Source organism: Chiloscyllium punctatum, chromosome 37, assembly GCF_047496795.1.
Source record: "Chiloscyllium punctatum isolate Juve2018m chromosome 37, sChiPun1.3, whole genome shotgun sequence".
Classification (NCBI taxonomy): domain Eukaryota; kingdom Metazoa; phylum Chordata; class Chondrichthyes; order Orectolobiformes; family Hemiscylliidae; genus Chiloscyllium; species Chiloscyllium punctatum.
This window is the reverse complement of record NC_092775.1, coordinates 59,635,929-59,660,356: the sequence shown is the minus strand read 5'-3', so window position 1 is coordinate 59,660,356 and position 24,428 is coordinate 59,635,929. Positions and strand designations below refer to the sequence as shown.

The window sequence follows — 24,428 nt, the reverse complement described above, 5'->3', positions numbered from 1 at the left end:
TTTAACAGAATCAATGAGCACATGACTATTTAAGATACATAATATTAATGATCTATTGCTCAAATACCACTGCAGAAACCAACCAACAGCACCAATACAAAAATAATGACAGCCCACATTCAAATTCTGAAAATGAACACAAAAGAATGGAATCTAATATTTTTTTTTGCCCATTTGTTTAGTGCAACAGAATTAAATAAACTCACATCTTATGGTCTCCAAAACAAAAACAAATATGCCATGTAGTGACACAGTAAAGATTCTAAAGTTCAAAACCATAGTGATTTTAAAATATTGTAAAAGCATCATGTGCTCACATTCAAGAATTTGGGAAAAGTCCTAACACCAGGCTTCAATGAAACAGCTTCTTTCAGCACACAGGTTACACAGTTATACAGCAAGGAAACAGGCCCTTTGATCCGACTTGACCATGCTGACCAAGTTTTCCATACTAAACTATTCTCATTTGCCTGCATCTGGCCCAAATCCCTCTAAACCTTTCCTATTCATAAACCTGTCCAAATTTTTAAAAAATATTGTAACGGTACTTGCATCTACCATTTCCTCTGGCAGTTCATTCTACATACAAACCACAATCTGTGTGATAAAGTTGCCCCTTACATCCCTTTTAAATCTTTCTCCTCACACCTTAAAATTATGGTCTCTAGTTTTGAACTCCCCAACCCTAAGGAAAAGTCTTTTGGTATTCACTTATCTTTAATTTTATAAACCTCTATAAGGTCCCTCAACCTCTTACATTTCAGTGAAACAAGTCCCAGCCTAGCCTTGTAATTCAAACCCTCCAGTCGTATTAACAACTTCGTAAATATTTCTGCACCCTCTCCAAATGTAGTAATATTGTTCCTGTAGCAGAGCAACCAAAACTGTACAATGTCTTCATCAATCTTCTGTACAGCTACTACATGGCATCCCAACTCTTATACTCCAAACTCTGAGAATGATGGAAAGGGTGCTAAAGGCCTTCCTAACCACCCTGTGATGCAAATCTCAGAATTACATACCTGAACCCCTAAGTCTCTCTGTTCTACAACAAGCCCCAGAGCCACACCATTAACTGTGTAAGTCCTGCCCTTGTCCGTCTTACCAAAATGCAACAGCTCGCATTATTCTAAAATAAATTCTATCTGCCACTCCTCGGCCCATTGGCCCAATTGATCAAGGTCCCATTGTATTCTTAGATTACCTTCCTCACTGTCTACTATACCACCAATTTTGGTGTCATCCACAAATTTACCAACCATGCTTCTTCCTATAGTCTCATCCAAATAGTTTACATAAAAGACAAACACATTGGACCCAGCACCAATCCCTGCAGAACGTCACTGGTATAGGCCTCCAGTCCAAAAAACTACCCTCTACTACCCTTTGTCTCTATTATCAAGCCATTTTTGTATCCAGTTGGCAAGTTCTTCCTGAATCCCATATGATCTAACTTTAATAGGCAGTCTACCACGTAGAACCTTGTCAAAGGCTTTACTAAAGACCATGTTGATAGTGTCTACCACTCAGCCCTCAATCATCTTCTTGGTCACATCCTCAAAAAATACAATCAGGTTTGTGAGATACGAGATCCCACACACAAAGCCATGCTGAGTATTCTTAATCAGTCCCTGCCTCTCCGAATTCATGTAAATTTTGCCTCAGAATCTCATCCAATAATTGACCCACCACCGATGTCAGACTTACTGGTCTACAGTTCCCAGGCTTCTCACTGCAGTCTTTCTTAAAGAAAGGCACAACATTAGACACCCTCAAGTCTTCCAGCATCTTAGCCGTGGCTGTAGATGATACAAATATCTCTGTAGGGTCCCACAATTTCTTCCCCAGTTTCCCACAATGTCCTAGGATATAAATAATCTGGTCCCAGAGATTTATCTACATTTATGCCTTCTAGGACCAAAGAACATCTCTTCTGTAATGTTTACAGCCTCTTAAAACTTTTCAGCTGAATTTACAGAAAAATAGCATTTTAAAGCTGTAGGTGTATAATGTATATACACTTGTTCATTACATTCTCATCTATGAAACTATAATTGACTCGACATACATTGGGATAAACAGAAAATTGGTAAAGTCAGAGTAGAACAAAGTAACAATTTTATGTATAATCTCTTAAAGCTGTCTGCTTACTGCCTTTTCCTGAAAATACTGAATAAAACTCTATATTAGGCCTCACAATGCACTGCTAACAGATAAGGAGAGATACAGAATGTGTTTTTTCCATAGCATAAATGCTATCAGGGAGCTGTAAATTTATTCAAACAAAATATTACATAGTTGACATAAATAGAAATATTTTATACATTATGCTGACAGCCTTGTACATACATTTGCATTCCAATTAACTGTTACTTTAATATCAGAAACATATTAATTATATTTTAGCCCCCCCCCTCCCAAAACTCCCAACGTTTCAATTCTTTGCACTCTAACAAAGAGTTACATAGTTTTAAGAACATCAGAGAAAATAACTTAAGAACTTTGATTATTCATGAATAGTTCTTAATTTTTCAGGTAGCTATATATGCAGTATGTGGACCTTTTGAATAGGAACCACTGAAGAACTGTTGTCAAGTTTGGTACAGCAAGGATAAAAATGATTTGAGTTATTTTGGTAACAAACGATCCATATGATCAAACTAATAACCATGCTGTATTTTAGTTAACAAACTAATATTCATCGTGCATTGGCTTCTCAGACACCAAGTCCCGTAAGGATGTTCCAAGTTAAAACTCAGGTGGTGAAGGAGCAGTGCTCTGAAAGCTAGTGCTTCGAAATAAACTTGTTGGATCATAACCTGGTGTTGTGTGATTTTTAACTTTGTACACCCCAGTCCAACACCAGCACCTCCAAGTTGTAAGGATGTTCTAGAATTCTAGTGTGTTTGTTAGACCATTCTTAATATGTCTTCCTCTCCTCCCACTCAAGTTCAAATTTTGGAATCATGCCTAGTATTAGCTATTTCCAGTTTACTGTCTTCTCTTTTCCTCTTTTCAGCCTCAGGTTACAAAAAGCAGTATGACTAAATTCAATTACACATACTGGTACACAAAAGAAAAACATACAAAGAAGATTGCCTTCTGTCCTCAAAGGCATTATGTATTCAAGGTGACCGAGCCATAGTTAAATTTCAGTCCACAGCTGAATATTAATTAGCTTTTCTTACCTGTGTATTTAACCATTGTGCGGCCAGTTGATATTTCCCACAGTTTCACAATAGAATCCTTTCCGCTTGACAAAACATACTTCGAATTTCGTGAGAACATAATCGAGCACACCTCTGCACCATCATGTGCTTTTTCATAGGTTGTGATGCAGCGATTTGATACTCCATCCCACAGCTTGATGTTGCCATCTTTACTGCATGTCACGTACATGTTGGCACTGGGATTATAGCTTACAGCACAGACAGCATCTGTGTGCTGATCACGGGGATTGCTTGACACAAAACACTGGAAGGTATTGACGTCATACAATCGCAGAGTGGGGTGCTGTGTTCCCACTAGAATGTAGTCTCCGGAAGGATGAAAGGAGATGGAGCGGAGCATTTCTGCTTCCTAAAAACATATTAAAAAAAAGTTGTAAATAATGATAATTAATTTCCTCCTTTGTTTCCTGCCAATGCCACAGGGAAAATTTAGTCATAATACCTTCTCTGATTCATTATCGGTAACTCTGCTAGAAAAGTGTACATAACTGTGGATAGGGCGGGTTTGGTTGTAATGCTTACAGTTCATCAGACGAGAGGGTCAAACATTGGAATTGACCATTTGGGCAGGTACTGGAATGCTGCAATCCTCTGGGAAACTAAACTTCAAAAATTCAATGGTGTGGGAAGTGAAAGGAGATAACTATCAATCTAATTTCAATGATGGGAAAGCTTCCAGAAACAATTACAGGGGAACCTTGATTATCCAAGTATGATGGGCGGGCACTATTTCGCTTGGATAATCGATTATTCGCTTAATCGATTAATTGCCTTTCCTCTGGGGCTCAGAGCTTTTAAAGTCTGCTCCCCATTCAGGAGACTGCAGCAGCACACTGTGTACGAGACCCTGCCCCCAGCCAACCCTGTGCAATACCCCTGCACAACACCCCTGCACACCCCGACTCCCCCCCCCCCCCCCCCCCCCCAGGCTCCCACCCCCCACCTCTCCGCGCCCCCCACCCCACCTCCTTGCCACCCCACCTCAGCAGCCCCCCGCCACCCCAGCACCCCTCCACCCCACTCCCCTGCCACCCCCACCCACCCCAGCACCCCTCCACTCCCCCCCCACCCCAGCACCCCTCCACCCCACTCCCCCGCCACCACCCCCACCCCAGCACCCCTCCACTCCCCCCCACCCCAGCACCCCTCCACCCCAATCCCCCGCCACCCCACCCCACCCCCACCCCCACCCCAGCACCCCTCCACCCCACTCCCCCGCCACCCCCACCCCCACGCCACCCCCAAAGGAGATTATCCATCTCCTTTGGATAATCCAATTTTTGGATAATTGGTATTTGGATAATCAAGGTTCCTGTGTATTCAGCATTGAATTAGTCACAAGGAAAAATGTGGATTAATTAGGAACAGTCAGTATGGATTTCAAGGGAAAATCATGTTTACAGAAGATACAAAAATTAAAATCGATGTAAACCGTGGAGGACGACAGTGTGGACCTCCTAAAGGACATTGACAGGTGGTGGAAAGGCTGGATAGTGGCAGTTGAGTTCAATGCAAAGAACTATGAGAACGTTGAATGATAATATAAATTAGGGAGCAGAATCCTAAAGGGAGTGCAGGAGCAGTGGGACCTAGATGTATATGTGCAGATCATCAAGGGTGCTAAGTCAAGTGGAGACAGCAGTTAATAAAGCATCAGCTTTATTAATAGCAGCATAGAGTCCAATAGGAATTTTGAGAAGGCAATGACATAGTGGTAATGTCACTGGAATAGTAATCCAGACTAATGCTGTAGGGACACAAGTTCAAATCCTCCTATGACAGATGCTGAAATTTGAGTTCAGTTAAAAAATAATAGGGCGACCAGAACTGGACGCAGTATTCCAAGTGCAGTCTAACCAAAGTTTCATAGAGCTACAATAAGATCTCACGACTCTTAAACTCAATCCCCCTATTAATGAAAGCCAAAACACCATATGCTTTCTTAACAACCCTGCCCACTTGGGTGGCCATTTTAAGGGATCTATGTACCTGCACACCAAGATCCCTCTGTTCTTCCACACTGCCAAGAATCCTATCCTTAATCCTGTACTCAGTTTCAAATTCGACCTTCCAAAATGCATCACCTCGCATTTATCCAGGTTGAACTCCATCTGCCACCTCTCAGCCCATCTCTGCATCCTGTCAATTAATAAAAATTACAAACAGTAGAGGCCCAAGGACAGAGCCCTGTGGAACACCACTCACCACTGATGTCCAGGCAGAATATTTTCCTTCTACTACCACTCACTGTCTTCTGTTGGCCAGCCAATTCTGTATCCAGACAGCTAAGTTCCCCTGTATCCCATTCCTCCTGACCTTCTAAATGAGCCTACCATGAGGAACCTTATCAAATGCCTTGCTGAAGTCCATATACACCACATCCACAGCTCGACCCTCATCAACTTTTCTAGTCATGTCCTTAAAGAACTTGAAGAGAAGGCTGAGAGGAGATTTGATGGAAGTTTTCCATTGGTTGGATTGAGTAGATAGGGAGATGTTGCTCCCACTCATAAAAGGAACAAGAACGAGAGGGTGTAGACTTAGTGATGTGAAGCAAATGTGAAGCAAGGGAAAAAAATTTCTAACAATGAGTAGGAAAGATATGAAATGACCTGTATGGAATTGTGGAGGAACAAGGTATAATGGAGATATTAATTGGACAATTACTTATAGAGTCATACAGGAAACAGACCCTTCCACCCAACCCATCCGCACTGGCCAGACATCCCAATCTGACCTAGTCCCATTTCCCAGCATTCAGCCCTTACCCCTCTAAACCCTGCCTGTTCATATACCCATCCAGCCTTTTAGATGTTGTAATTGTACCCACCTCCTTTGCTTCCTCTGAAAAGGTTACATGGATAGAAACAGGGTGGAAAGGACTAGAGAAAAAGCAGAAGATTGGTACAAGATAATGATGCTTAATGAAGAGCTGGTGCAGGCACAATGGTCCAAATAGCCTCCTTCTGCACCATAATAATTGAGATTCTGTGAACTGAGTGACAAAATGAAATTTAATAAGAGCGTGGAAATGTCAATAAGATCACTATCTGGGTGTTAAGAAAAAAATGCATTTGTATGGCGTCAGAAATTTGAACTATTACATTTGAAGCACAGTCACTGCTTCAGATAGACAAATATATAAGCTAGTTTGGGTACGTTAATGCATTACAAATAGAATGCAATTAAGTGGCCAGATAGTCTGCTTTTTGCACTGTAGGTTAAGGAAGAAAGATCGGTCAGAAGAATGGGAAAAAGCCCATGCCATGGGACCTTTAACATTTGCCTAAATAAGCAGACAGGACCTCAATTTAACAAAAGACAGAGTTTTAAACAATGTAATGCGGCAATGATGTGGGACTCTAGAATACATGTTTAAGTCCACAGTGGGGCTTGAACACATACTTTTAGTTTAAGTCAATAACGCATCATTTTTATCTCTAACCTGAAGATACTTGAATGCTCTTTTGGCAGAAGGCTTGGAATAGTCAAAAAGTTTCAGTGTGTAATCCTTTGACCCTGATGCCAGTATCTGTTCTGTAGGATGGAAAGCAAGGCAGGTGACCTCATCTACATGATCATACAGGGTGCGAATTACAGGATGGTTTTCCATATTCTGTTGAGCTGTCTCATTCATCATTACCTGTGTAAAACAGTAATAAAAATTTATTACAAACAATTTGACTTTTCTATTGAAGTCAACCAACCCATGTTAGCTACAGCTACTTCACTAGTTGTAGTCCCTGTCTCGGTAGTATAATACAAATTAAAACTGGACAAAATGACATCATTCAGCATCACACTGAGGCCAGGGAGTAGACGGGACAGTCATGGACAGTGAATACATCAGAGTCTGTGCAAATGAATTTCGTTTTTAACAGGACAAACTTCATTTCTGCACACTGCTTTTGGTCAGAGTGCCCCCTTGCTGCTTTTGAAGTGCAGTACATAGAGTTTCACAATAGCATATGGCTTGCAGAAGTACAATAACTATTTCTTAAATGATTATTTAATTTGAAAGATGCAAACATCTGTTTGTCAATAAGATTGCTTTAATTATTTCTAACGCTATCAGAGACCTACCAATGCCAAGGAGTTGAAAGTTAACTGCGTTAGGAGAAAAAAAAATGTCATACTTCATAATTGAATTGAATTCCTGCAAAACATCCATGATCACATTACTGCTGTACCTCAATGGGCATGGCACTCTTTGCTAACATCCTCTCTGTATCCAGAATCTTGATAGATGCATCAGCAGAGCCTGTAGCAATCAGCTGTCCATCTCGGCTATAGGTGGCAACACGGCATGGCCCTTTATGTGATGTCACGTAGCATGTCTCGTACTCAGCAGCCTCTGGGGACATAGTCTGAACATCAGCATCAAATTCCATGTCAATACCTGTACCAGGAGCCACAGTGTCTGACCTTCCAATAGCATACTGTACAGTGTTGTCGTCATTTTCCATCCCTGTAAGTAACAACCATTCTTGAATAAAAGAGTCAAAGGAAATTTAATCAAAGTTGGCTTAGAACTAAAGCAAAGTAAAATTTACAGTGTGAATTTAGAATGTCAATAAGGTGTTTCAGAACTACAACTTAGAACTTTCTGAACTCTCATAAAAGATCCATTCAGTCCTCTTCTCTTTCCTAATCTCTAGCACTTCTGCTGAGAGTTTAGCCACATATCATTGATTTGCCCTAGAATAAGTGTGGATATTTTCCAATCAACTTGCTCAGAGATGTTATGACACACCTCTGCAGCAGGTGCAACTCAAACCCGGGGCTCTTGGTTGGGAGGTAGGGGCACTGCCACTGCGCTACAACAGCCCTTCTGGTATAAACATAACTTCATGCTCCAAAACCTGCGCTAACTTGGTGCCTATCTAAAAAATATTTACAAAAATTAAATAACTCAATTTTCAAAACTGCCACAAAACCATGCTGAAATACAGGAATGGGTGACCACAAACTTCAAATAGTAAAATATGAAGTAGTATTCTAAAGGATGCAAGAGAGGGGTATATGGGTATAGAAGCTGAGAGGCTTGGGGAGGGAATTGCAGAGATTACAAGCCAGATAATGGCATCCCAAAGGCATGACAATTAAAATCTGGAATGTACATGAGACTAAAACTGGAGAAGAGTTGAAGATGAGGAAGAGATTATAGAATTGCAGGAATATAGCCATGGAACATTTGAAACCAAGCTTTTTTGAAACCAAATCTTTAATTCTTCCATTATATGTCTGTCATATGAGTAGTTCAGTAAGTAACTAAATCATACAGAAGAACAATTGCGAGAGGAGCAGCAATAGACCAATCAGCCCCTCAAGCCTACAGTGCCATTTAAAATATCATAATCACGGTGGCTTAGTGGTTAGCACTGCTGTCTCACAGCCCAAGGTCCCAGGTTCGATTCCAGCCTTGGGCGACTGTCTGTGTGGAGTTTGCACATTCTCCCAGAGTCTGCGTGGGTTTCCTCTGGTTTCCTCCCACAGTCCAAAGATGTGCAGGTCAGGTGAATTGGCCATGCTAAATTCCCCATTGTGCTTGGTGCATTACTTAGAGGGAAATGGGTCTGGGTGAGTTACTCTTCAGAGGGTCGTTGTGGACTGGTTGGGCCGAAGGGCCTGTTTCCACACTGTAGGGAATCTAATCTAATCTAAAATACATCTTCCAAGTTTTTGCTCATTCACTCAACCCAACTATATTTTGCAGCTGATTCCTTAAGTTCCCATTAAGACATGCCGTCCAACCCATTTTAGTATCCTCAAGTCAATTTCCATGCATTACATGTTGCCATAATCTCCAAATTATTAACATGGATACGTAAATAATTGAGGGCCTAAGACCAATCTTTATGGCATTTCAGTTTACATCTTTCCAACCTGGAAAAGACCCATTAATACCAATTTGCTGTTTTCTGTGCACCCTAACTAATCCGCAGTCCATGCTAATACGTTAACCCAAACATTGAGAGCTCCTATTTTCGGCTATAGCCTTTTGTGGGGCACCTTATTAAATGCCTTCTGGAAATCCAAATACACTATATCTACATGTTCCCCTTTACCAACTTTGGTTGTTTTATCATGTGAATAATTTGTCAAACATGATTTCCCTTGTATAAAACCACGCTGAATCTGTCTGCATATATTTAACTTTCTCTAAACATCCTGCTATTTATTCCTTAAGAATCGATTCAAACATTTTTCCAAACACATATTGGCCTAATTGACATATAGTTTTCTGCTTTATTTCTCTCTCCCTTCTTGAACAATGGCATCACACTAACAATGTTCCAATTTGCTGGAATACTCCTGGAATCCACGGAGTTCTGGAATATTTTGATCAATGCCTCCAATATCTTTGCTGCAGGTCATCAGGTACTTGCAACTTGTTAGCCTTCTGTCTCATTAATTTGTCAAACAATTTGCCAGTCGTGATAAGACTGTTACAAAACTTTTCTTTATTAATTATCTGATATATTTGGGTTGTTTATAGTGTCCTTCACCATGGATATCCTGGAGACTCACACACAATACTAGTTTAAATTATATACTATTTCCCTGTTCACCAATATCAATTCTCCACAGTCCCATCCTCCAGGGTCCTACCTTCAGTTTAACTACTTTCCTTATTATATACCAGCAGAAGCTCTTGCTGTTGCTTTATACATTTCTTGCCAAATTTCTTTCATAAGCAATTTCTTCCATTTTTTAAAGCTTTTTAGTAACCTGCCTTTGGTTCCAAACTAAAATCCCAATTCCCTGGCCTACCACTAGTTTTCACTGCTTTGTACAATCTAGTGTTTGATTGGATACTCTCCTTAAATGCCTTTATTAACCGAAAATGTCATTGAGTTGTTCTTTTTAATTAATATAAAATTTTGCTGAATGACATGAAATATCTGCTCAAATGCCTGCCAAAACTCATCTACTGATTAGCTCCTTACTCTGTTTTCCCAGGCAGCTTTGGACAACATTTTCTTCATTCCTCTGTAACTGAGACAGGAGTTGTTTTCCCTCAAAAGTTATGAAATTCTACTCTGCTGTAATTGTTAACCCTTAGAATTCTATCTCATTATACATTACTAGATCTAAAATAGCCTGTTCCTGGGTCAGTCATGTCAGTCAGTCACTCCTGGGCATCTGATCTGTCCAAACAATATGCACATTAAAATCACCTATGACAATTTGTAAGGAACCTTACGCTTTGACATTTTAACCATCATTACTTATTCTGGTTCTAATCCCAGCTTCGCTCTTCTGTTTACACTTTCTGTCCTTTCCTGCCAAACCCTAGTTGTAGGATTCGTCAAGACACCAATCCCAGCATCATTCAAATGAAGCCTGTCTGCGTGGGTTTCCTCTGGGTGCTACGGTGTCCTCCCACAATCCAAAGATGTGCAAGTTAGGTCAATTGGCCATGATAAATTGCCCAAGGGCGTTCAGGGATGTGTAGGTTAGGTGCATGAGTCAGCAGTAAATGTAGAGTAGTAGGGTAAGGGGTCTGGGTGGGTTACGCTTCAGAGGGTTGGTGTGGACTTGTTGGGCCAAATGGCCTGTTTCCACACAGTAGGGATTTTATGATTCAATTCTTAGTACTGATGTCAGTGCCCTAAATGGAATCCATTTCTGCCATACCAGTCTTTAAGCCACGGATGTGCATCACTACTTTTATTTATCCTCTGCCAATCTACACAAGGCTCAGGTAGTAATCCTGAGATTATTACTTTTATGGTTCTGCCTTTTAATTTAGCCATGAGCTGTTCATAATCCTTCAGTTAAATCTCTTTGCTACTTTACCTATGTCTTTGATACCTATGTGTACAATGATAACTGTATCCTCTGCCTCCCACTCTAAATTCCTCTCCAGCTAATAAGAGATATCCTAAACCTTGGCACCAAATAGTCAACAGAGTCTTCAGGACACACTTTCTTAAGACTCTTTCTTTATCAGCAACTTTTATTTATGAAAAGATTTTAATGCATCAAAATGGAGTTTTAACTATATTGCCTGTAATGCTTTTTGAGACATCCAGTGGTCATGTAAATCACAACATCATTGCAAGTCTTTTTTCCCCAAATCCAAGCAAAGTTTGAGGTAAGATTATCAGAATATGATTAAAAGCATATCTCAGTCGTAGGCCGAAGGGAGTTTCTGAAAGTAAAAAATCTCAAGAACAGAAACCAGGCTTGGTAAATAACTAACTGTCATCTTTACAGTGGTGCCCATATCCTAGGGATGGCCAAACAAAAGTGCACATTTTTTCAAATTATCGCATTGTGACTTTGAATGTATTGCTAAGTTTGATTATTGCAAACTCGACTCTTCAATCATTTAATAAATAAATCAAATTTTGAAACATGGCAAGCACAGTACTTTATGAACTATATTCATGACCATGATCATGCAACCCAACAGAAATAAAGCTTTCAAGCATTAAACTGGCCATTTAAGGTGTTGTCCTGACTTTAGACAAAGATAGGATCAGGCTTAACTAAAGTGCCCTCCAGTTACTGAGTAGCTTACTGATTTTCACCATTTAAGCTTACACTCCAAGGTTAGTTACCTAGGCAAGTCATCTGGAAGTTATGTGACAGTATTCAGTGAGCAGCCAATAGGAGAGATCACAAAATACTTTAAAGCTCCACTGCAAGTGGGCTAGTAACACAAACTACTTACCAAGCTTTGCGAGATGCAATAGTTGCTCAGAGGGAGAGCAAACGGAGGGTGGCTTGATCTCATTGATCAGGTTTGATGCAATATTCATGTATCCATCATATAGCAGCTGGCCAATAATGAGTCGGTAAAGGTGTTGCCGATCTTTTAGAGTAACTTTAGGTCGAAACATTTCTCAAGGATTTCTCTTTTGTGTAATTATTCTGGAGGATTAAAAACAGACATTAAAATGAGTTATCAGCAGATAATGTAACCACGCATGATGTGATCATCAAATCAAAACACTTCCATTCCTGACACACTTTTAATTATGTGCTGCTCATCTTAAAACCCTGACCATACATGCAGTGTTAAAGCAGGAATTCTAGCTAAGATTTCTCTCCCTACTCTTGAGAAGCCCTACTGCAGAACTTCCAGTGCTGTGAAGGATCTTTCAAAGGGAGGCAATCATTGAATGGCATTATTGTGAAATTATTAATCCAGAGACCCAAGTAAATGTTCTGGAGATTTGGGTTCAAATCCTACTATGGCAGCTGGCAGAATTTGAAGTCAACAAAAATCTGAAATTAAGAGTCTAATTATGATCATAACACCATTGTCAACTGTGACCTTGTAGAGGTTTATAAAATCATGAGGTGAATATCAAAAGATTTTCCCTAGGGTGGAGGAGTTCAAAACTAGGGGACATATTTTTTAAGGGGAGAGGCAAAAGATTTAAAAAAGGTGCTGAGAGGCAACTTTGTATGTGGAATGAACTGCTACAGCAAGCAGTAGATGCAGCTAAATTACAACATTTAAAAGACATTTGGACAAGTATATGAATAGGAAAGGTTTAGGGGATAAAGGCCAAACACAGGAAAGTGGAACTAGTTTAGTTTAGGAAACGTGTTCGGTATGAGCAAGTTGGACCAAAGGGTCTGTTTCCATGGTGTAAGACTCTATGATTCTATTAAAAACCCATGTGTTTCACTAACATCTTTTATTTATGGAAAGAAACTATCATCCTTACCAGGTCTGGCCTACTTGTAACTCCAGTCCCAAAGCAATGTTGTTGACTTTTAACTGCTCTCTGGGCAATTATGGATGGGCAATAAATACTGGCCTAGCCAGCAATAACCACATCCTGTGAATGAAAAAAAACCTTTAATAAAAGGACTCCATTATATTTGCATGAGTTTACAGCTGTGTGTGCTTGTCTACAAGGCTTTTTGAATGGATGTATTTTCTGCATGTTCAACATAAAACACCAAAAAAAACCATGCACCGAAAATTTCAGTTACCTAAAGAAGGTGCATCATTTTCACAGCTCAAATCATAGGATAATCTGGATTTTTAAATAACTGCCCACAGAAACTTCCTAACATTAGTCTTAAGTTTCCATAATTAGAATTCATGATCCATTGTCCTTTCCTATGAATTAGTTTAAAATATTTTATTATTCCATACTGTTGCTGTCTTATGTCACATTCCAGGTTCACCATTGAATCATCTCTTTTTCAGTCGATAGTTCACCAGTACTTCCCCATATCATAGTCGTTAGTGACTGGTGAAATGGCTTACTCCATATCAACTTTATTCTGGCTGCACTTCTTGACAGATTTAATTTGTGTTCAACGGATTTTAAAATCCCATTATCATCTTTTCAGTGCCATTCCATTTTGTTTGGAGAGATCATTTCTTCCTGCATCCTCTTCAATGTAGACATGATTCACTGACCTTATTTCCTCAGGAGACCTAGTCCTCCAACCTCACACAACCTATTCTCTTCCCAAAATCTACAAATAGGACTGGCATGGCAAACTCATCATTTAAACCTGCTCCTGTCCCATTCAACATTTTTTAAAAAATGTATATATATTTATTAAATGTTTTTCTTTTTTAAAAAAAACACAAACCAAAAGAAAAAAGAAAAACAGTTATAAAAGTACCAAAGTACAGAAAAGTAGGAATAATATCGCACTATTATGTTATATTACAATAATGTTAACAAGAAATTGCCTACTATTCTCCAGATTGTTGTTGACTCTTATTTTCTTAACTTAATCCAAACTAGCACAAACTCAAACTAAACTAGATTACAATCAACCACAACTAAATTACACTACATTGTACTATATTACATTACTCCACTCGCCGCTCTTCCATCAAGGCTCCGTTCCATGGGGACAACAGTAATTATACCTGTATTTACTGGGCCTCCACCCCCCCCCGCCCTCTCCACACCCCCTCCCCACCTCCGCCCACCCCCCTCTCCATCCCCCCAACCTCCATCCACCCTCCAACCCCTCCCGCCACCAATCTTCCTCAGGTTATGAGTAACATTACCAGCCCTCTCCCCGTCAGAGTCAATGGACTGCGGGGCACTTTCCCTCCGAGCTAAGTAGGTGAGGTATCTATCTGGTTTATCCTCATATTCAAACAGACTTTGCTTTGCTACTTGTGTGAGCACGGAGTCAAGAGCAGCCCAGACAGCCGAGGTCCACTGCAATTTAACCACGGATAGGCTGGTGTATTATGTCAATTCGGTTGCCTTCAACCTGGCCTCAAGCATCTGCTGCTGCTCACCCTTCTATCTCCTTCTCGTTGCTGAGTATGAAATAATCACACCCCTTAAGAATGCTTCAGTGGTCTCCCAGAGCACTGATGGATTACTGGTCGTACCCTGACCCTGAACTCCCTTGTGATATACTGTACAAAGTTGTCGTCTTTCAACAGAAAGGGATCCATGTGCCATTGCCACGGGCCTACTCCATTACCTTTGGCCTTAACATCTAAATATACTGCCGCATGGTCCGAAATAGTTATATTCCCAATTCTGCAGGCTAACACCCAGTCCAGGAAAACTGACAGAACAAAAAACATGTTGATTCTTGTGTGGCACTTGTGGGTTGGAGTAGAAGGTGAAGTCCCTCCTGCTTAGTTGGAGGCACCTCCACACATCCACTACCCCCAGCTCCTCACACAAGTCCACCAAATGCCTAGACTGCTGAGGTGTATCAGACAGCCCTCTTAGCACCCCAGCGTCCATGAGACAATTAAAGTCTCCTCCTATAATCATACGACGTACCCTAAGTGCCATTACTGCGTTAACTAAAAATTTGAGAGGGTGCGCCAGGGGACAATAACCTTTTGGAATGCCATACTCTTCTCCGCGCCTTAAGAATCATGAACCGTCCATACTCATCTTTGATTTGATCTGTCACCTGAAACAGAAGGTTTTCTCATACTAGTATGGCCACCCCTCTGCTTTTGGAGTTAAAGGAGGAAATGAATACCCTAACATATCTCCACTGCTATAACTTCAGGTGTTCCTATCAGTCAAATGTGTCTCTTGCAACATTGCAATGTCAATCCTTTCCTTCTTGAGATTTGAGAGTACCTTTTTCCTTTTAATGGGGGGGAAGTGACTACCCTTTATATCCCAGGTGCACCACCTGAACAGATCGTTAGCCATGACTGCAGACTATAGCCTAGAGCACCCTGGGAAGAAGCCCAATCAATGTGCGACAAGCGGGGAAAAAAAATGAACTTTATCAAATCTAACGACTATTCCTACAAACACTAAGATTAAAAAACTAACCTCTACTGCTAACTTAAACAGCTGAACACAAAAAGCACAAGTTTCCAGAGATCCCCACCTTGCCCATAGGGGACATTCACTCCCGACCTCAACCATCCCAGCACTTTCCAGTTAAGGCTGCGCCCCAGACCCAAGCGAGAAAAACAAACACATTATTTACGTTCTTACCAGTTAACAATGGACGCCCCCCCCCCCACCCTCCAACCCCCCACCCCACCCCCCCATCTCAGCCCCACACATCTTAACATCCATGAAGTACCCAGTCCTCACCCCGCAAAACAGAACAGAATAGCTAATAACCTCCAAACACACAAAATAAAACACACTGGATTGTACAACAATGCAATGTCAAACCTATAAAACCCGAGACTCCAAAAAGGGAAAATACACAAACAGAAAGAAGATACAAAAAAAACATATGATGCCCTTGTCCATACGCTCCTTCCCTTCCGTCCTCCTCTGCCAGTGTATCATTTTGCCAATCCAAAAATTCTTTTACTTTTTCCACCTAGTCACAGCTGTAGACGGTTCCCCTATAGTTGAAATGTAGCACTGCCGGATACCTCAAGGAGTACCGAATACTTAAATCTCTTAGTTTTTTCTTCACCTCATCAAAGGCCTTCCTTTTCTCAATAACAGCCCCAGAGAAGTCATGAAAAAACATTATTTTCAAGCCATTAAAAGCCAAAGCCTGTGGATCCTTTCCCAGTTTTCTGGCTGTTTCAATTATTGTATGCTTTTCCTTGTACCATTGGAGTTGCACTAGGACCGGGCGGGGGCACTGAGCTGGCCTGGACCTGTGCAACGCGATCCGGTAGGCACACTCCATACCTCTGCGGCCTGACTCAATCTCATATCTCTCTGGAGCTATGTTAGGGTATTCATTTCCTCCTTTAACTCCAAAAGCAGAGGGGTGGCCATACTAATGTGAGAAAACCTTCTGTTTCAGGTGACAGATCAAATCAAAGATGAGTATGGACGGTTCATGATTCTTAAGGCGTGGAGAAGAGCATGGCATTCCAAAAGTTTATTGTCCCCTGGCACACCCTCTCAAATTTTTAGTTAACACAGTCTCTAAGGTAATGGCGCTCTAGAAGCCAACCCTCGAGGAATTCAGCAAGATTTTCTCTTTCCTCCTGCTCAAGTAAGCCCAAATTTTATAAATTTATTTCTCCGACCTCAATTTTTGAGGTCATCTACCTGTTCCTGCATGGCCCAAACCTGGCCTTCCAGGGTTCAGACCTGCCCTTCTGAGCTCTCAGCTCTGTTTCCATGCTGTACACCTCCAAGACTCTGACTCTCTGTGGCGGCCTCCATGGCGGGCCTCTGTTCCACAGCTCCAATGTATTGATCCAAGGTCCAGATCTCATGGTCTTGCTTTGCCAGCAGGGCAGTGATTGGTTCCAGCACTCCCTCAATCTTTTCACAGAGTTTTGTAAACTCCGTGAGTAGATGCTGCTGTTCCATTGGACCCAAGGGAGCCTAACACAGCAGATTGTTCAGACGGCTGCCATCTTCTTAACTTGATTCAATGTCTCTCCTCTCCTCCAACCTACATGTGTGGCTCTTCTGACACTTGCCACAATTTCCAGTTTCCTGGATCCGGACAACTCCTTTTCTCCATGAACCTGCATCTCTCTCCATCTCCATTCTTCATCAGGATGGTCTCAGGAGTCTCCACTTCTTTCTTGATAGGAGGCCTGAATATTCCCCTGAGCAATCTACATCAGCCTCTTCGGCCTGGCTGAGCTTGTTCTCTTTTTGAACAATTTCTCCTTCAACACATCTCACTCGCTCCAATAAAAAGTGTGACTATGGGAAGCTGCTGTGGGAATGCCTGTTCTTTGTGGGGTACATCAAACATTCCTTGTTTCAGTCCTAGTTGGGTGTCGCCCCACATCTCCTTCTCTAAAACATTGATGAATGTATCAGTGCTGTTTCCTGCTCTCAAATTGCGATTAGAAACGCTCATCAATTTTGCTTTCAATTTCCTCCCTTCTCTCAATTTTACCTGGTCCATCTCTAAATCTTCCCCTCCTTGACTTCTTGGTTTCCATTTCTGGGGATAGGCTAATATCTGACTACTTTGATTACACTTCCTCACACCTCATTTCCTGTAGGAGTGTATTCCATTCTCAGTTTCTCCAACACATCTTTTCCAATGATACAGAGTGCTTATGACAGGCCTCCTTTATCCATAACTGACAATTCCCCACATTCCCACCATGGTTGACAGGAAAACATCCTTAGCCATGTCTGACCCATTTCCCGTGCCCTTCCTCCTTCCCAGACCAATGTCAAGAAACACCTCTCCTTCTCACTTTACCAGTTCCACATCCTTTGCTTTTACCACACTTTCAAATAAGATGTCATCACTAAATACATCTTCCCTTCCTCTGCCCTTTCCTGTCAGCATTAAGCAGGAACTGATTACTTTGCAACACCATGATCTTTGTCATTCACAACATTTCTTCACTCCCAAAATATCTTCCTTTCTCCTCATTGTCCAAAGACCCAAGCACAGCTTCCAGGCAAAACAGCACTTGTACTTCTTTCAAACATGCTCACTATACTCATTGGTCACACTGCAGACTCCTCAACACTAGCAAGACCAAATGCAATCTAGGTGACCACTTTGCAGAACACTTTCACTCAATCAATAACTCTCACCTTCTAGGAACTTGCCATTTCAATACACCATCTTGCCCTCATACTAACATTTCTGTCAGGCCTGCTGCAGTGCTTCAGCTAAGCCCAATACAAGTTGGAGGAATAGTACCTCAGTTTCTACTTAGGCACATTGTAGCCTTCATGACAAACACTTGCTTGTGGCAGTTGATATACAAACCCAAACAATGAATATGACCATGGTATCATCATCCTATGCAATCAACACACACATAAGCATTTCCACCAATCTTATAGAATAACAATTCAGAGTGGAATTTCGTTTTAAAATCCTTTGATCTCTGACCAGTTGTGCTAGCCACTTCAATACTTTAACAAAAATGTGCATAAACTGAAGCAGAATACCCAATATTGACATTGAACTGCATTTCTATTATCAAGGAATCAGCGATAGCTTTGGATATCATGGTTTGAGGTGTGCTTTCATGAACAGCAGCTGTTGCCTGAAATTTTTAGTTTGTAAACAAACTGCACAATCTCAAGTTTATTCAATATACTACAACCAAATTGGAAGGGCTTAGAAGGATATGGGCCAAATGCTGGCAAATGAGACTAGGTCAGATTGGGACGTCTGGTCTGTTTCCATGCTATATGACTCTATGCATACAGGCAACACAGGGGCTCAGTGGTTAGCACCTTGACCTCATAGCACCAGGGACCTGGGTTCAATTCTACTCTTTGGACACTGTCTGTGTAGAGTATGTACATTTTCCCACTGTCTGCATGGGTTTCTACCAGGTGCTCCAACTTCCTCCCATAGTCCAAAGATGTGCAGGCGAGGTAGATTATGGGGACAGGGGTGAGGGTGTGTCTGGGTGGGATGTCCTTCAGAGGGTAAGTGTAGATTTGATGGGCTGAATGGCCTACTTCCACACTGTAGGGATTCTATGACTCAACGTTGAGCTCAACAATTTCAGAGCATGAAATCTGTCCTCCACTTTGATTAGCACTCCCCTTGCCAATTGTTGCAGAGCACCTTCACCATCTGTTTCATTTGCTCATTCTACCCTTTTTTGCAACAGCATAAAACCCATCATTTTCCTTGTGTGGAGTTTGCACATGGGTTGTCTACATGGGTTTCCCTACATGGGTCCCCTTGTCTACATGGGTTTCCTCCCACAGTCCAAAGGTGTGCAGGTTAGGTGGATTGACTATGCTAAATTGCCCATAGTGTTCAGGGATGCGTAGGTTAGTTGCATTAGTCAGGGGTAAATGTAGAGTAAAAAAGGTAGGGGAATGGGTCTGGGTGGGTTACTCTTCAGAAGGTCAGTGTGGACTTGTTGGGCCAAAGAGCCTGTTTCCACACTGTTCTATATTCTAGTGCCTTCCATTCCAAAAGAATCAAAGATCACTAGCACTTTGTCATTATTGTTTCACTATGTTATTAATCCAGTATTTACTTGTGTGTGTGTTCAAAACAGCCAGAAATATTACATTCCTTTTATGCAATTTGAGAACAATACATTCCAAAAATATTTATACTTCCCTTTCCAAAATACAAAAAAAATAATAATTTTGGTGTCATTTTGATTTAAGCCAGTGCCAAATACTTTATGAGCACCGGTTATATTTCTGAGTACTTTGCACCATCCTAGGACAGGTGAAACAAAAACACGCACGAGAATGCTTAGAGGCATGACATTCTAACCAGAACTCCACCAATAAACACATCAATTTAGATCCTATCCACCTTACCATGAAAATTAATACTAGAAATGACGTCACCCACTTTAAGAAACAAAGACCTATAAAGAGACGAGTCAGGACATACCACCAGCGCTTCACTGGAGATGCGCACTGATGATGTTCCCTGGTATGGTGACAAAACGTCTGAAAACAAACTTTCAAGCTCAGCGAACTAACTTACTTGCATAGTTTGTACCATTCTTCAGAATTTTTCCCACTTTCATTTTTAACTTACTTAAAATGAGCCCTAACATTTTTTAGCTAAAAGTGCTTAACAATGAAATCATCAGCAAACAGCCTCACTTCTGACCTTATGTTGGAGGAAAAGTCACTGATTAAGCAGCTCAAGATGGCTGCATCTAGGATCCTTCAATATCCTTAATCACCTTTTTTGTACTAGGTAGTGAGATCATTACTTGAAAAATGGGTGACAGGACTGTTGTTTGCCAGGTGTGACATATTAGCCTTAGTATTGAATGTTAATCAACCCCATATCAGGTAATGCCACAGGGAGAACTTTCAAATTAGATAGCTGCATCAAATGTGTATCTCAAAATACCATCACCCATCTGTGATCAAAGAGGGGAGTATGTGCAGTGTATGTGCTATTCATCAGCCAGAGTTAGTGTACTTGTTTTATTTTAAAGTCAGCCCGCACAAATATGCATTTACTTTAGGATGTCACTTGATGGTAACTAATGTAGAATCAGATCTTTTTGACAATCCCTCAACTACTTGGTTCAGCTACTCATGAAAAAGCTCAGCTCATCAGCAGTGCAGTTATTTTGGATTACTTTAAATGTTAACACCATTTTCCTATGCTACCTCCTTATCCCTTGTTTCTTAAATATTTAGAAGTCTTTGTCTCAAATACACAAAATGAATGAGTCTCTACTCTCCTGCAGCAGAGTGTTGCAAACATTCACCATCCTCATTTCAATACTATATGGCCCCCCTCTTATTCTGAGATTGAGTCCCCTGGTTCTGGAAACCCCAGCCAGGAGAATTATCCCTCCTACATTTATCCTGCCAAGTCCTGTAGGAACATGTATGCTTTAAATGGATCACCTCTTATTCTTCTAATCTCTTGAGAATGTAAGCCTAATCTCCTCAAAGGACGATCCTTTAATCTAGGATCTTATCAAACTTTCAGTGCATTCCTATGGCAAGTATACCCTTCCATAGATACAGATCAAATCCGTGCAATACTCCAGATGTGATCCCAAGTTCTATATAATTGCAGCAACAGTTTCAATCCTTCTGTACTCAAATCCTCTTGCATAAAGGCCAGCGTACAATTTGCTTTCCCAGTTGTTGCTGCAATCACAGTACATCACTGCTATTTCCTTACGATGAGAAAAACATAATGGGATTTCTAGTTTTGCTATTCATTCAACGGTCTTTAGAGATGCTAGCTGGCAGACAGGTATGAAATGGTCTACAATCTGGGCATCATGGTCACCTTACACTTTCCACCTTTGGAGGTGGTGGTCACATTGTTGCTGCCTAGTGTAGATTTAGTTGACCATTCACAACTTTTGTGCAGCAAGGCACAGGATGAGAAGTTGCATGCATTGTGATACCAACAATATGGGTTCAATCCCCACACTGACTACAGTTACTATGATTTGGAGAGGACGGTGTTGGACTGGGGTGTACAAAGTTAAAAATCACAACACCAGATTATAGTCCAACAGGTTTAATTGGAAGCACTTCCAATTAAACCTGTTGGACTATAACCTGGTGTTGTGTGATTTTTAACTAAAGTTACTATGAAAGACTCTCCTTCTCAACCTCTTCCCTCATCCGCGGCATAGTGGGTGGCCTTTAAATTAAACCACCATCAGTCATCTCTCTCCAATGGGACAGCGGCCCACGGTCTGGTTGGTCTATATCAACTTCGCTTTTGCTCCTTCATGCCATTACATCAGCCTTCAGAGAGGGAGAAGAAAATGTATTGTGTTTCGTTGTGCCAGCAGCAACACAAGGCAAAACTGGAGAGAACCAATGGCAATCGGAAGTAGTGATAACATGTGATTTACAATTTTAAAAAGGCCCCAGCTTTCTACAGAGTGGCTTTCTCCCAGCAGCTGCAAAGTGCGATTTTGTTTTGTTGCTGAGCTGACCACACTCCATATTACAGACAATCCCAGGATAGAATTGGGGGTAAAACGCTGACCCACCCATGTAAGGGGGATTTTCTTTCTCAGCACCGGGACCAATTCCCTGAATCTAGACAATCAAAGGCCTGTGGTTTTCCAACAGACCCCAGCCTGAGCACCCCAAGGTCTGGGATACCACCTTGTCGGTTCACCTTTACCTCACAGGGCCTGTAAAAGGGCCATGCCTTCCCCCAGTGACCGGTCACCACCCCAACCCCAAAACACAGACCCTCACTAACTCACTGATCGGACAGATCGGCCTGGAGCCAGGTCCGGGTAACCGCGACTCGACCTCACGGAACAGGCTCTCGGTAATGGCGGTGCTCGACCCCGCGACGGGATCTCAGTAATGGCGGTGCTCGCCCCCGCGACGGGATCTCAGTAATGGCGGTGCTCGCCCCCGCGGCGGGATCTCAGTAATGGCGGTGCTCGCTCCCGCGACGGGATCTCAGTAATGGCGGTGCTCGCCCCCGCGGCGGGATCTCAGTAATGGCGGTGCTCGCCCCCGCGGCGGGATCTCAGTCATGGCGGTGCTCGCCCCCGCGGCGGGATTTCAGTCATGGCGGTGCTCGCCCCCGCGGCGGGATCTCAGTCATGGCGGTGGTCGCTCCCGCGGCGGAATCTCGGTCATGGCGGTGCTCGCACCCGCGGCGGTCACTGTCATGGCGGTGCTCGCTCCCGCGACGGGATCTCGGTCATGGCGGTGCTCGCACCCGCGGCGGTCACTCTGTCATGGCGGTGCTCGCACCCGCGACGAGATCTCGGTCATGGCGGTGCTCGATCCCGCGACGAGATCTCGGTCATGGCGGTGCTCGATCCCGCGTCGCCAGTGAGCAGTACATTACATCAACACGTAGGGAGCTGCTCCCAGCCAATCAGCTGTCTGCCTGTTGCCTGGTAACTGGGCCTCGCTCAACTACAACTTATATTTAAAAATAAACAAAATAACTGCGGCTGCTGTAAATGAGAAACAAAAACAGAAATTGCTGGAAAAGCTCAGCATCCGTGAAATCAGAATTATCGTTTCGGTTCCAGTGACCCTTCCTCAGAACCGATGGTACCTTGGAAAATGTGGGTTTGTATGCAGAAGATAGAAGGGGTTAGAGAGTAAACGGTAGGTGGGGACAAAGCCCAAAGAGAGAGAAGAACAGTTGTATAGACAAAGGACTCCATAAAGATTTAGTTAAGAGGGTTAATGGAGACTGTTAGTGGCTAACACTGGGTAGCGTGTAATGGCAGACTATGTGATAATAATGGGACGAAAGTGAGGACTGCAGGTGTTGGAGATCAGACTCGAGAATGTGGAAAAGCAGCATCTGAGGAGTAGGAGAATCGATGTCGGGCAAAAGCCCTACATCAGGAATGAGACTGGGATCCTCGGGGGTGGGGAGAAGGTACCTGAGAGTGGTATAAGTAGATGGAGGTGAGGGTAAAGGTATTATGTTGGAGAGGAGGGTGTAGCAGATAGATGGGAAGGAAGATGGACAGGTTATGAGGAGGGTGCTGAGCTGGAAGGTTGGATCTAGGATAAGGTGGGGAGGGAAAATGAGGAAACTGGTAAAATCCACGTTGATGCCTTTGAGTTGGAGGGTCTGGAGGTGGAAGATGAGGTGTTCTTCCTCCAGGTGTCAAGTAGTTAGGGAGTGGCGATTAAGGAGGCTCAGGACCTGCATGTCCTTGGAGGAGTGGAAGGGGAGTTGGTGAATGGCCACAGGGCGGTGGGGTTGGTTGGTGTGGGTGTCCCGGAGATGTTCTCTGAAGCGCTCTGCAAGTAGACATCCTGTCTCCCTAGTGTAGAGGGGAGCAACAGATACAGTAAATGACACATGTGGAAGTGCCAGGTGAAATTTTGGATGTAGAAGGCTCCTTTAGGACCTTGGATGGAGGTGAGGGGGGAGGTGTGGGTGCAGGTTTTGCAATCCCAAGGTGGCAGGGGAAGGTGCCAGGAGGAGAGGGTGGGTTGTTCGGGGAGGGGGGGTGTGGCGCGGCATGGACCTGACAAGGCAGTCGTCGAGGGAATGGTCTTTATGGAAAGCGGGTAAGGGTGGGAATAAAAATATATCTCTGGTAGTGGGGTCCATTTGTATGTGATGGAAATGATGCGATGTATACAAAGGTTGGTGGGGTGGAAGGTGAGGACCAGGAGGGTTTCTGTCCTTGTTGCAGTTGGAGGGGTGGGGTTAGAGGGCAGAGGTGCGAGAAGTGGATGAAATGCACTGAAGGGCATCATCAACCATGTGGTTTTCCGTTTGTAGGTGGCAGAAATGTTAGAGGATGCTGCGATGTATATGGAGGTTGGTGGGGTGGAAGGTGAGGACCGGAGGAGCCAATGCATGGACGAGTTGGACCAAACAATCTGTTTTTGTTGCTGTACATCTCTATGACTGTAAGGCCTGGTGTGT

The 24,428-nt window shown here is 42.5% G+C and overlaps 1 protein-coding gene across 4 annotated transcripts in view; it reads right to left on the bottom strand.

Annotated features, from left to right (window-relative positions):
* cstf1 (cleavage stimulation factor, 3' pre-RNA, subunit 1) overlaps positions 1-22,571 on the bottom strand; it is a 29,711-nt gene extending 7,140 nt beyond the window's left edge. Inside the window, exons 1-6 of one of the 4 annotated variants that reach the window (XM_072556912.1) lie at positions 22,270-22,571; positions 12,920-13,033; positions 11,914-12,113; positions 7,421-7,716; positions 6,676-6,873; positions 3,189-3,579 (exon numbers count right to left, since the gene is read on the bottom strand). In XM_072556912.1, the coding sequence (XP_072413013.1) occupies positions 3,189-3,579; positions 6,676-6,873; positions 7,421-7,716; positions 11,914-12,082 (1,054 nt within the window). In that variant the 5' untranslated portion in view covers positions 12,083-12,113; positions 12,920-13,033; positions 22,270-22,571. Of the gene's footprint in view, positions 1-3,188; positions 3,580-6,675; positions 6,874-7,420; positions 7,717-11,913; positions 12,114-12,919; positions 13,034-22,265 lie in introns of all 4 variants that reach the window. The other 3 variants (XM_072556913.1, XM_072556910.1, XM_072556914.1) reach the window with 3 other exon arrangements.
* Positions 22,572-24,428: the final 1,857 nt, after the last annotated feature.